At 38.8% G+C, this 14,444-nt stretch overlaps 1 protein-coding gene across 19 annotated transcripts in view; it reads right to left on the reverse strand.

Annotated features, from left to right (window-relative positions):
* Window positions 1–14,444, reverse strand: part of TMEM164 (transmembrane protein 164) — a 386,200-nt gene that overhangs the window by 300,886 nt on the left and 70,870 nt on the right. For 14 of the 19 annotated variants that reach the window (XM_070290931.1, XM_070290932.1, XM_070290935.1 and 11 more), the window contains one exon: window positions 13,310–13,359. In XM_070290931.1, coding sequence (XP_070147032.1) covers window positions 13,310–13,359 — 50 coding nt within the window. Of the gene's footprint in view, window positions 1–1,430; window positions 1,492–13,309; window positions 13,360–14,444 lie in introns of all 19 variants that reach the window. The other 5 variants (XM_070290945.1, XM_070290937.1, XM_070290939.1 and 2 more) reach the window with 1 other exon arrangement.

Genomic DNA, 14,444 nt, shown 5'->3' on the forward strand with positions numbered 1-14,444 from the left:
AGCCCCACCACTCAGCTGCCATGGAGACCTCTTAGATTTCCTCCAGCGTCACCTTCAGATGGGATAGTTAGTGTTAGTTACTCAGTCGTGTCTGACTCTTTGCGAGCCCATGGACAGTAGCCTGCCAGGCTCTTCTGTCCATGGGATGCTCCAGGCAAGATACTTGAGTGGGTAGCCATTTCCTTCTGCAGGGGATCTTCCTGAGCCAGGAATCGAACCTGGGTCTCCTGCACTGCAGGCAGATTCTTCACCGTCTAAGTCACGAAGGAGGCTCTTTAGATGGGGAGGATCGTGTAAATGGATGTGGGTATCCTAACTCTGCTCCAAAAACAGCATTAGATGCACCTGCTTCCCCTGTGGAGATGGGAGGCCACGCATGGCTAGACTTTAGGCTCTTTCTTTCCAGGTCTGGGAAAAGCTGAGGGGTGCCAGGGTGAGAGCTGGGGAGGAGGAGCCCATCCACACCACCAAAGGAAATGTGGTCTGGGGTCCCCAGGGCAGCACTGTTTCCAGAGGCCAAGGGCCCTGGTCTCCAGCTGACGAGTAAATCCCAGTGGCAGATCCTGGTAAAGAGGCACCGTAGCAGCTGATTCAGACTAGTGGCTGCTTCTCTTTATCCAGGGAGCCTGTTGTGGTTATTAACTGAAAACCCAGAATCTTCCATCCTTGGGAAGAGAGCAGGTCATCTACAGGAAGCATGACCAGTCACAAAGAACAAAGGCCAGGCTGGCTTTTCAGTTGCATCTGATACGAACCCTTGTGACAGCTGCAGAGGTTCCCCAAGCCGCACCAGGACAAAAAAATCCCTGCTCAGATCCTTATGCCGAAAAGTGTGACTGTCAGCTATGTATCTCTATTCCTAAAGAGCATGGGATGCTATGACGAGGATGAACTGTGAAGTTCCTGAACTCACCCCCCTCTAACTATGATATGCCTTTTAACTGCTACTCCAGAAATCTGTCTCACTACCTTGAAGCTTCGAGCAAAGTCCCCCTCTTACTGTAGGCATGGAATTTCCTCTTTCTTCCCTCTTTCTGTATGGTAATTTTTAAAATTTATTTATTTTTGGCTGTGCTGGGTCTTTGTTGCTGCGTGGGGTTTTCTCTAGTTGTAGCGAGCAGGGGCTACTCATCATTGCATTGCACAGCCTTCTCAATGCAGGGGCGTCTTTTGTTGCAGAGCATAGGCTGAAGGGCACCAAGCTTCAGTAGTTGTGGCACTTGGGGTCAACAGTTGCTTTTCCCGGGCTCTAGAGCACAGGCTCAATAATTGTGACCAATGGGCTGAGTTGCTCCACAGCATGTGGGATCTTTCTAGATCAGGGATCAGGCTCGAGTCTCCTGCATTGGTGGGAGGACTCTACCACTGAGCCACCAGGGAAGCCCCTATCTTAACCATTTTTAAGTAAATAGTTTAGCGGTATTAAGTACCTTCACAGTGTTGCACAACCATCGCCGTCACCCATCTCCAAAACTTTTTCAGCTGGTCCTCCTGTTTTTGAAAAGTTTGATTAGAACACCACCAAACTCATTTGTATACATACAGTACTGGTCTATGCTACTTTCAAGCTCCAGCAATACTTATGGAGTTAAAACAAAGATCAGATCAGATTATATATAACATCCAAAACACTTACTATCTGGCCCTTTACAGGAAAAGGTTGCTATCTCTGCTGTAAACCAAAGCATAAGGAATTCCCTGGTGGTCCAGTGGTTAGGACTCCATGTTTTCACGGCCAAGAGCATGGGTTTAATCCCTGGTCAGGGAACTAAAATCCCACAAGCTAGGCGGCATGGCCAAAATTAGAAAAAAAAAAAAAAAAGTATTTACACACACACACATTGGATTTATAGTTTAAAATAGTATTTGCTTAACTACCACTAACACAGCTTCTCCTAGCTCCCCACTAAAACACCTATCAAGATACAGAGAATGATAAAACTCCCCCAAATTACTTAAAACTTAGACTGATGGGCATCCTACTATGATTATCTGGGAGAAATCTCCATTAACATTAAAACTAATGCTGAAATGAGGAAAAAACAATCTGGAGCCAAGTCTTGCAGCAGAAATCTGAAACAAGACAGTAAAACATTGAGTGATACCACAGTCAGCCTCACAGCTTAGCAACGGGGAGTTCATCTCACAGCTGGGGCAAAACCAGCCAGGCCTCCACTCCAGGGCTACCGTTTGCAAGGGAAATCAACAACTCCCCAAGCCAGTCTATATCCATTTGGAGACTCCTCCCATAAACCAAAAGGGCTGAAGTGATCGCTTTAGTGCCTTCGCACTGCATTCTGGAAATGGGAAACTTCACAAGTAAAACTCAGGTACCAATGCATATGCGAGGCTGCAGTTCTTCATCCAGTTTTTATGTTCAGAGTGTCAGAGAATCTAGTAAGTAGGAATACGCAATTCCATATGGGTCCAGCAAAACCCACCAGATGAAGCTGTTAGACACTGGGAAACAGGCTGGAAGCTCAGTGCATCAACCTGGCCACCAGGAGTAGGGCTGAGAAGGGGTTCTAGCCAATACCAAAGAGAATATGAGGAGAGTCAAATGAAATCCACATAATCTATGTCTTTAACAAAGCCTAAATCAATCTTCCTTCAAATATGCATCAATATACACTACAGACTGCATGTTTCCTATGAAAACCTCTAGCAGCAGAAGGGAAATGTATAGCATTCTGAAGAGTTTGAGGAACCACAAAAGCCTTCATTTAGTGTCGGAACCAGAAGAAATATTTTAGAAAATTGCATCCTCAAGAGAATACAAGAAAACATGAATTCTATGAAATAGGTATACAAAGCCATTGGAATAAAACATATCAAGAAAGAAAGATAACAAAACTGGACTGAAGAGAGAGTTTAGCAAACCAAGGAAGAATTACAAAACATATTGTAGCAACAGAATTAAACTTCACATTGGAGATGGCAAAGAGCAAAATCTATCAATTAATAGTATGGAGGCCAAATCTGAACCTCTCCCACGTATGCAGAGGAAATGGAAAGCTGACCATAGAAATGTGACAAATTATTAGAAAATCTATTAATGTAACAGATGAAATGGGGAGATCAAAGGAGAAAACCCAAATGAACCTCTCAATAGATTCTCAAAAACCATTAGCCAAATTCAACAACCATTCCTGATTTTACAGTGGGGGGGGGGGGCGTTGATGGTGATTTAAAAATAAGATAATTCTTTAACATTATAAAGGATGTTTTATTTTAACCAATAATCAACATCAGAATTAAACGTGAAAACACTAGGAACATTTCCATTAAAATCAGAAATAAGGCAAGAATTCCTGCCAATACTACTATCATTTAACACTGTCCAGGAAGTTCTAGCTAAAACAATCAGGCTTGAAAAAGGTTTTGCTCTTTAAAAGAAGACCAAGTTATCATACCAGAGTTGATACTTTTAATTTCCAAAGTAATCAAAGTGAAGTAATTGAAAAACTACTAGAAGAGTTAAGCATGGTGGTCAAATACAAAATAAACATATAAAATCAAAATCTTTCCTATGTACCAGTAATAATCAGTTTGAACATAGAATAAATCATATCACAAACTATAAACTCTCCAGAAATTACATTAATAAGAAATCTGTGGGATATACAATCTACACACACTTCTAAAGAACATACAAGAAAACTTGAATAAATTAAGAAATCTACCTTGTCTTTTCTTAGATAGACTCATTATGGTAAGGACATTAATGAAATTTTATATTTAAAGTAATTCCAATCACAAGAACAGGATTTGGGGGAAGAGTCTGACAAAAACTTTTTTCCTTTTTTTTCTTTAACTTTATTTTACTTTACAACACTGTATTGGTTTTGCCATACATCAACATGAATCCGCCACAGGTGGGAACTCATGACAAAAACATTTTAATTTCATCTGGAAGGGGAAAAAATGGTTCAGATGAGCTATGAAAAAAGTGTGAGTAAAGTAACAGTCTGGGAAGAATGGTGAAGAGAAATCTGGCCTGCGAACTGTTGCAAATACAAGAGTCTGAAATTGGTGGTGAACCCAACAGAGACACTGATGGAATGGGATAACAAGCCATCCGAATAAACCTCAGTGTCAGGGAGGAAGAAATTTTCCTCTGGCCTTCTGGGTTCTTCTGGCTAGTCTAAGAATTCAATTGACATGAGACCAATTAACAGGAGAAAATCATAAAAAAGTTTAATGACACGTATACAAGGGAGAGACCCAGGAGAACTAAGGAACTTGCCAAAATAGCTGAAACCCTCAGCGTAAATACCATCTTAGAGAACAGATATGTGAACACAGCAAGGGAAGGAGAGGGTGGGAATGAACTGAGAGAGTAGCATTAACATATACACACTACCATGTATAAAACAGATAGCTAGTGCTATAAAACACAAGACGTATAAAACAGATAGCTAGTGCTATAAAACACAAGACGATCAGCTTGGTGCTCTGTGATGACCTAGAGGAGTGAGATGGGGAGCAGGGTAGAAGGCTCAAGAGGGAGGGGATATATGTGTATTTATAGGTGATTCATTTCATTGCACTGCAGAAATACAACTTTGCAAAACAATTATCCTCCAATTTAAAAAAAAATATCCTATGACAAACCATAATGGAAAAGAATATTAAAAAAGAATGTGTGTGTATATATAACCAAACCACTTTGCTGTACAATAGGAATTAACATTTGAAATCAACCATATTTCAATAAAAATAAATAAATAAAGACAAAACAGGATGATAGAGGTAGGGGTTTGGGACTTAAAAGGGGAGAAAGGCAAGTCAAATGGAGATGGGAAAACAAATGTTTGGTAAACAAATGTTTGCTGGGCCATGAAGAGAATGAGACGCAGAAAACTCAGTTTCCCCCACCACACCTAGCTCATGCTCTGTAGATTATCTCTGGTGAGAGCACTATGTCAAAAATAAGCCCTTTATTATACTTTAGGCAGCTAAGAAGGAGGTAAAAAGGAAGACTTTCTGAGTCTTCTGTTAATCTTAAAACTAAGAACATATGTAAATTAATCCTCATGCCAAAGTGACGGGGTGGCAAATTTTGCTCCCCTATGCTGGCATATATAAGAATTTATGTATGATAAAAATGTAACAGCAGTAACCATAGGGAAATAGTTAATCAACAAACAGTGCTCAAATAAATGACAATTTGGGCAAAAATATTCTACATTCCTACCTCATACTACGTACAAAATGAATTTTAGATGAACTGACAGCTAAAATATTTGAAAACAGATTAAAAAGCTAGATTGTCTACCTGATCTTAGAATGGTAAATCTCTTCAAGCATAAAAACACTGGTAAAAATAACCACGGTCTGAAGGTGGTGCAAAAACCAATCAATGTAACCAATAAAAATGTAGAATATACATCAAAAGCATTGTCAACAAATTAGAAGGCAGTCTTGGAAAAACATTTATTGCAAAGGTGATAAAGGGTTAATACTCTTTATATATGGACAACTCATGCAGATCCACAAGAGGAGAAATAATTTTATATAAAAACAAAAACAACAAAAAAGTAACATTTCACAAATTAAAATAAGTAGTGTGTAATAAGCATAGTATGCATCTGTTGGAAATTTTCTATAATGTAATTTGAAGCAGAAAAAAAAAAACGAGGAAAGGGTCACAAAGAAAAAGAAAAGCTACCAGAGGAGCTGGGGAGTACCTGCTCTCCTTCCTTTTTTTGGGTGGCAAAAGAGAATCTAATTTATTAAGAACCCAAAAGGCAGGCTGATTCATATTATGCAACAGGGTATTTTCCCTAAACGTAACTGCAAAAGGTACCTTTTTTGAAGTCAGTAGCAGGAGAGAAAGCACAGAATGGCCTCTAAGGATATAATACTCAAACTTGAGTGGGAGAAAGACTTCTGTGGCTTGGATGTTGAAGATGGTAGATAGCTCTTTAGATGAGAATCACTCAAAACAGCCAAATGAATAAAAAGAAAATGGCTCAGACTCAGAGACATAGACCAACACTGCCTGTACAGACTCGATACAACATGCATTCACAGCATGGAAGAGCTGGGAACGGGATGGGGGATAAGGGGCCAAATGCTGCCAGGCTGGCATTCTAGGACATGGACATCAACCATGCCCAAGGTTGCTGCAGTGGAGGCTCCATGTTCGAGGCACATGTTTTTCCCTTGGGCAGCCAGTTACAGCAGCTGACTAAGCAGGTCACATGTCAACTGTGGGGCACATAAAGGGAGCACTCTGGGACCCAGCCAGAACACTGGGGAACCATCATTCCCTCTTGTCAAGTGCAGCGTGGGAACCCTGTGGAGAGTTCTGCCCCTTTCCCACCCTAAAGAGAATTGCCAGCCCCTGCGCAACACAGTGTTTACAGCCTGCTGGGCACACCATACCCCTTTCCTGCAGTGACTGGGCATGCCTCCATGAAGAGCATGCCAGCCCCTGCTTCGCTGGGAAGCAAACAAACTCATGTGTGGCTGACACAGCAAAGGGCCGCTAGAAAAAACAAGAGATGGGTAGGTAGCACTAGTCAATGCACCCACAGCAGGGCCTGTCTGTGTACACTGAAATTTATGAAATTTTAAATCAGATGTTATCATGGTTGTTAACCCTTTCTTTCAATAGTACCAGAAGAACAGAAAATACTCTCTTAAGCAACATAAGGCAGTGATTAGGAGCACTGGTCCTGCAGTCAGAGAGATACTGGATCAAATCCCACCTACACCATTTACAAGCCACTTAAATCACATAAACTTTCAGAGCCTGTTGTCTTGATCTGAGGGTACCGTTTGTACCTCCTACATAGGTGTGCTGGGAGGACTAAATGAGATATCCATGTTAAATATTCCCCACCTTGACTACACACAATAAACCCGATTAAAAGCATTAGCAGGAAGAGGAAGAAAGGGAATCCTGACTCTGCCACTATGTAATCTTCAGTTCAGTCGCTCAGTTGTGTCCTACTCTTTGTGACCCCATGAACCGCAGCACGCCAGGCCTCCCTGTCCATCACCAACTCCCAGAGCTTACTCAAACTCATATGTCCATTGAGCTGGTAATGCCATCCAACTGTCTCATCCTCTGTCGTCCCCTTCCCCCCCCCCGCCTTCAATCTTTCCCAGCATCAGGGTCTTTTCTAATAAGTCAGTTCTTCGCATCAGGTGGCCAAATTATTGGAGTTTCAGCTTCAGCATCATCAGTCCTTCCAATGAACATTCAGGACTGATTTCCTTTAGGATGGACTGGTTGGATCTCCTTGCAGTCCAAGGGACTCTCATGAGTCTTCTCCAACATCACAGTTTAAAAGCATGTAATCTTAGCCAAGTTATCTAAAGTCTCTTGGCCCCAACTGCTTTTATTTGTCATGCATATATTAAAATATACTCCCTATCTCATGACATTAGTTGGAGGATTAGATAAGATCCTTTAAGACAAAGTCCTTTAAAAACAGTAAACAGAGCTGTACTATTAGAGTTATCTACTTTCTAAAACAAAGATTTTCAGCCTCACACTGCACATAGTATTTTCACAGTGGAATAATAAGTACCCATGAAAAAGTATGTGTATGGTTAAAAACTTGGATGAATCTCCAAGGAATTATGCTAAATTTAAAAAAAAAGCTAATCCCAAAGGTGACATACTGTATGATTGCATTTATATCAACATTTTTGAAATGACAAATTTAAAGACATGGAGAACAGATGAGTTGCCAGGGGTCAGAGAAAACATGCAAGTGGGAGGGAACGAATTTGGCTTTAAAAGAACAACAGGAGGGATCCTCATGGTGATGAAACTATTCTTTTTATTGACTGTATGTTTGTGATATCATAGCACAGTTTTGCAATAGGTTACAACTGGAGGAAACTAATTAAAGGGTATATGGGATCTCTCTGTATTTTTCTTATAACTTCTACATCATAATGATGTTTGTTATATATTATTTTACATATCTTCTCAAAACATAAAATTTAATTTAAAAATGATGTGAGCAATGTGAGTACATGATAATAGGGGAAAACCTGTGATATCATCAAGTGAAAAAAAGCAGAATAAAAACTATGATTAAAGGAGACAAAAAGTAAAGAAATAAGCATAAATCTTGAGAGATTAGGCAAAAAATAGGAAAAGAAAATAAATATAAAAAGTTGAAAATTAAGTAAATATATATATGAAAAGTGAAAGTGAAAGTCACTCTCTCGTGTCCAACTCTTTGTGACCCTACTATACAAAGTCCATGGAATTCTCCAGGCCAGCATACTGGACAGGGTAGCCTTTCCCTTCTCCAGACATCTTCCCAACCCAGGAATCAAACCCAGGTCTCCCGCATTGCAGGCAGATTCTTTACTAGCTGAGCCACAGGGGAAGCCCCCCTCCCCCCCAAAAAAAAATATATATATAAAATCAAAATAAGGTAAAAGGGATAAATATATCCAAAACCAGGTTCTATAAAGCCACCAAAAATAGATAAAAGTGCTTACTAAACTGACTAATATATAAAATGAGACAGAACACAGAGTCAGAAAAGACTAAGCCCAAGAAAGAAAAATATGACTACAATGAGGAGAAAGGCTTCTTTAAGTATAAAACTATATGCTCAACTAAATTCATGGCAATATTTTTGAAAACTTAGAATAGATAACTCCTCAGTTCAGTTCAGTTCAGTTCAGTCACTCAGTCGTGTCTGACTCTTTGCGACTCCATGAGTCGCAGCACGCCAGGCCTCCCTGTCCATCACCAACTCCCGGCGTTCACTCAAACTCATGTCGATCGAGTCCAGTGATGCCATCCAGCCATCTCATCCTCTGGCGTCCCCCTTCTCCTCCTGCCCCCAATCCCTCCCAGCATCAGAGTCTTTTCCAATGAGTCACTCTTCGCATGAGGTGGCCAAAGTACTGGAGTTTCAGCTTTAGCATCAGTCCTTCCAAAGAACACCCAGGACTGATCTCCTTTAGAATGGACTGGTTGGATCTCCTTGCAGCATATGGGACTCTCAAGAGTCTTCTCCAACACCACAGTTCAAAAGCATCAATTCTTCTGCACTCAGCCTTCTTCACAGTCCAACTTTCACATCCATACATGACCAATGGAAAAACCACAGCCTTGACTAGACAGACCTTTGTTGGCAAAGTAATGTCTCTGCTTTTCAATATGCTGTCTAGATTAGTCATAACTTTTCTTCCAAGGAGTAAGCGTCTTTTAATTTCATGGCTGCCGTCACCATCTGCAGTGATTCTGGACCATACAAATGATCAAAATGTACCCCAAATGATTTGAATATATGATTTACCAGATAAAACACTGGAAAGGTGATTAAGGGTCTACCAATTGAAAAAGGTACTGAGACTTCATATTTGGGCTTTACAGTTGAGTTTTATCTGATCTCAAAAAACAAACAAACAAACAAACAAAAAAACTACATAATTTCTAAGGGTAGTTAAAGTATTCCAGGCCAGAGAAAAGAAGAAAATTCTGCAGTTCATTTTATGTAACCTACATAATTTTAATCCTTATACCTGAAGAAAAGAATCCAATAAAAAATGACTCCAATCTCACTTATGAATACTGAGGCCAGGCTCTAATGGCACTGAAACATGTATACTATCAGATAAGAAATGAATCACCAGTCTATGTTCGATACAGGATACAGGATGCTTGGGGCTGGTGCACGGGGGTGATTCAGAGAGATGATATGGGGTAGGAGGTGGGAGGGGGGTTCAGGATTGGGAACTCATGTACATCCGTGGCTGATTCATGTCAATGTATGGCAAAACCAATACAGTATTGTAAAGCAAAATAAAGTAAAAATAAAAAATAAAAAAAAATTGACATAGAATCCAGCAATGTATCAAAATAGTAATATAGTATTTCAGTAATGTAAGAGTTGTTCAAAACCAGATATCTAATTACATAATTCACTATATCAAAAACTTAAAAAAGATCAGAAATCATTGAAAAAGCATTTGACAAAACACAAAAACGTTCCCTTTTAAAATATCACAAAGTAAATGTGGAAACTACTTAAAAATACCAACAGCAAATATGGAAAAACACAGAAAACATTTCTATTTAAAACTGGTTATAGACAAAGTGGCCCACCAGCATCGTTTTTATTTAATGCCGTCTTTGAATTTCTAGCAAAAAATAGAAGAAAATTAAATAATTAGAATAACCATTGGAAAGAAAAGATAAACTATCCATTCCAGTATTCTTGCCTGTAAAATTCTATGGACAGAGGAGCCTGGTGGGCTACAGTCCATGGAGTCACAGAGTCCGACATGACTGAGCACAAACACACACACAAGGGTCCACCCTAAATCCAGGGTGATCTCATCTCAAATTCCACAATTACATGTGCAAAGATAGTTCTTCCAAACAAGGTCACCTTTGCAGGTTCTGGGGTTACAACTTGGGCATAACTTTGGGGGCCACTATTAAATCTGCTGCAATCTGATAAGAAAAAAAAAAGATAAAACTAAAATAAAAGTTACTGGAGCTAACAAGACAATTTGGTAAAATAGCTAGATATGAAAAGTATTTTTTTAATTAATAAACTTTTTCTATTTTAGCAAGAGGCATTTAGGAATGGAAAGGAGGACAATATTGCACTCCTAATGAACAAAAAAGCTCTTAATTCTTTAGAATAAATGTATCAAGAATGCTATAAAATAAGATCTGAACAGGAGGAAAGAAATAACCATTTCTTAGACAAAAAGAGCTATGTATTTAAAAAGTGATTCTTACAACATTGAAATATAAATTTAATGCAGTTCTAATTAGAATCACAATAGGATGGGGTTGGGGGACTGATTAAATGATATTAAAATGTATATAAAGAAAAAATGCCAATGAATAGCCAAGATAAATATTTTTAAGCTAATTTAATCTAATCAACATGACTAAGGTAAATAAGACACAGATAAAACAAGAGAATTCATAAATGGAGCCTTGTATATAAAAGGTTCAATGACAAAGATAGTAGTTTAATTTACAAGGGAAAGTAGGAATTACCTAACATATTATGCTACTACCACTGGTTATCCATCTTTGAGAAAACAGTCTCAACAAAGACTGGGAACCCAGAAGCTATAAAAAACATTATCATATTTGGATATGAAAAAAAAGTATGTAGAAAAAATTATGTGGCAAAATATACAATCAGTAAAATCATATACAGATTTGGGAAATATGTCTATAATAAAGATGGTAGCCTGAGGGCCAATATCCAAAATATACAAAGAGGCCTTACAAGTTAAAAAAATATATAAACAACCCCTAGGAAATGGGTAGGTAATATGAGCAGACAATTCAAAGAGCAAATCCAACTGGACAAAAAATGAGAGAATACTGAAATGCATTATTAGCCAAGGAAATACATTCATTAAGTTGTCAAAATTATAAAAGAATCATAAAACCTGATGCTGATAGGGATGTGAAAAAAAGAATAATCTCATATATTACATGCAAAGAGAATAAGTGAATTATAACAGCCTGTTTTTACAAATTGATATGGTAACAAATATTCATTTACAAATAAACATTTGTGTGTGTGTATACATGTGTATAAATTGAAAGCACTAGTATATGAGGGCATAAGCACAATGATGTTTAAATTCAGCATGGACTGTAGTGGCCAAAATCGGGAAAGAATGTATATGTTCATTAATAGGGAAATGGCTAAATAAATTGTGCATCCACAAAATATTTTCTAGCCTTTTAAAAGACAAAGAGCTATACCAAGAGGTTTCATGGATTTTCATGGGATATTGTTGAGTGAAAATAAGCAGGATGTATATATAGGATTCTATTTTTGTAAAACAATGAATAAAAACAACAAAACATTTCAAAACCCGTGTGTGTGTGTGTGTATACACCTACAAGCATGAATAAAAATATAGAAGAAAACATACTGGTTTGGTAATATACAGGGACAATGTGGAAAGACAGGGCAAAGGCCAAACCAAACGAGGAAAACGAGGGGCAGGGGAAGACTACTAAAACAAACAAATCCAGCAATTATATGTATGTATTTTATATGTACAAACACATACAAATTGAATTAAGTTTAGAAAGGATACAGCAAAAAAGAAAACAAAACAAAAAACAAAATATGGTCTCTGCTTGTTTAAAAACAAGGAGGGCAGTAACCAAAATAATTTCTTGGTAGGATTAGTAATGGTGTTTATTTTCTTTTTGTGTGTGTTTTTGCATTTTCTATAATGAAAATTACAACTCCCATAATAATGAAATAAAAACCAATAAATGTTACTTTTGAAACATTTCACTGAAAGACTGAGCCCATTTTGGGAAATCAAGGGAAGGAAACAGGGTTAAATACCCCTTCCTCCTTAGGAGTTGTCCAAGTAAGAGACTTACGAAATCAGGACCCATTACCCCTCATCCAGCAGAAAGTTATTCACCTAAGGCAAGAGACTAAGTGGCTATTCCAAGGAGCTATTTGAAGCAACAAATGGGGTATATTTTCCCCTACCTCACACTTTAATGACTTAGTAAATCAGAAAGTCATTTACGCCACTCTCAATTATCCAAGGATCTGCTGGGCTCTCTACTTTTTGCCCCCTCCCTCTGGTATGGGGCCATTTCCCTGCTCAGAAACAGCTCCAAAATGGGGGCTGGGGAAGGGGGAAAGAGATGAAATTCATTGGGTCGATTTAGCGTCTCATTAGCAACTCTAATAAAAGGTTTGATAAGCGAAATGGTCACAACTCCTGGTTTACATGAGGCTTCCAGGACTCTTGAGAATTTCATTTAAGAAAACTTGCCTTCAGACAAACACGATTTGCCTGCAATACACTTTAATAGATTTGGATGCTTGTTATTTTAAAGAAAGTCAGGACTTGTAATAAGGTGATATTTTTCTCTCCTCACTTTAATTTGCACTTTAACAACAACAAGAGCAATAAAAGATAAAAACACAAGAACACAGGCCTTCAAAGTATCCTCAGTGGAACAAGAGAACCACAGTACAAAGATCTGTGAGTAGAGGAGGGCTGTCTGGCCCCCAGCAGGCTCTCAAGAGAAACTTTAGGAGGGTGGCAACCTTCCAAGGGAGCATGTCTTGGCCATAGACCACCACCACAAGGAATCGCTAAAAGGGATCTGCCAGAGCTTACCGAAAGCACAAAGGCCAAATCTCTACATATAACATCTCCCTGTTTCATTGGACCCTTGAAGACATTTGTCTCTTGGGAAGCCCAGACACACAGCATCGCAGGTTCAATGTGTTCACCATCCTTTTTTACCAAGCAGACAAAGCAATTCAGCAACAGCAACAGAAAAACAATTTGCCCTTACTTGAAGATGACGATTGCTCCCGGACATGGAGGGCAGGCCAGGAGAAAGATCTGCAATGGAAAAAAAATTAAGTATGGTTATCACAAGAAATGCTGGACACAGTGAGACAGTGTTACTTTAATAATGCTAATTCTAATGCTACTAATAATAAAATAACCAAACTCTTACACAGAAAAAAATACATATATAATATAAAAAACTTTAAAAGACAAGCAAGTGGTTTTCTAAACATGTTTGTGTTTGTACATGCATCTATGTGTGCCTGTCCTGGCTGTGTGTGTGATGGGGAAGGTGGGGGAAAGGGGAAAGAGATGGATGGAGAGTGGAAGAAGTACCTGTTTGGAGGGTAGGAGATGGGGAGAACTTTTCCTTAAGCCATTTCAGCCTCACTTTCTTTTAACCTCTAGAACACTCAATTTTTCAATACTTCAACTTCGGTATAATACAAGGAGCCAGGATAAGAAGTTTTTAAACCAGGACAAGTAAAAATGGATTCTGAGCATAGGATAAGCACACAAATACCCTCCGATTTGCCTCCCATGGGGGAAGGTGGGTTAATCAATGATTAACTTTGCCAGATTTAGCAAACAAAAACACAGGATACCAAGTTAAATTTGAATATCAGATAAACAATGAACAATGTTTGAGTATCAGTATATCCTGGAACATGGAACATACATATGCTAAAACGTTATTCATTATCAAAATTCAAGGTTAACTGGACAGCTTGTATTTTTCATCTGGCAATCCTATTGACTTTGCCACCCCCAGGCTCTTAATCTCCCTTTGATTTTGAAGGGGAGCTGAATTTGCTACCCCATAGTTTGTTTGTTTGGCACAAGGATTATTTTAGGCTGATTGTTTTTAAGAAACAACAGACATAGGAAAAGCTCTGAAAACTGTGTAGAAGTTACCTTTCTGTACAATATATTTACATTTATATGGAAAATCTCCATTTGTTCAGGTGTCTCCCTCTAGGAAAAGGATAACTCTAAATCTTTATACTCTCTCAACGGGGAAGGCAAGGACCTAAATCTGTGTAACAACCTTGCCCTTGTTTACTGCACTCTTCCTGGTCACCTCCAGGAACTGGCCTTCTCCTCCACCCCTACCTCTCAACCACTACCCAACATGT

This window comes from Ovis canadensis, chromosome X (genome assembly GCF_042477335.2).
Source record: "Ovis canadensis isolate MfBH-ARS-UI-01 breed Bighorn chromosome X, ARS-UI_OviCan_v2, whole genome shotgun sequence".
Lineage (NCBI taxonomy): Eukaryota > Metazoa > Chordata > Mammalia > Artiodactyla > Bovidae > Ovis > Ovis canadensis.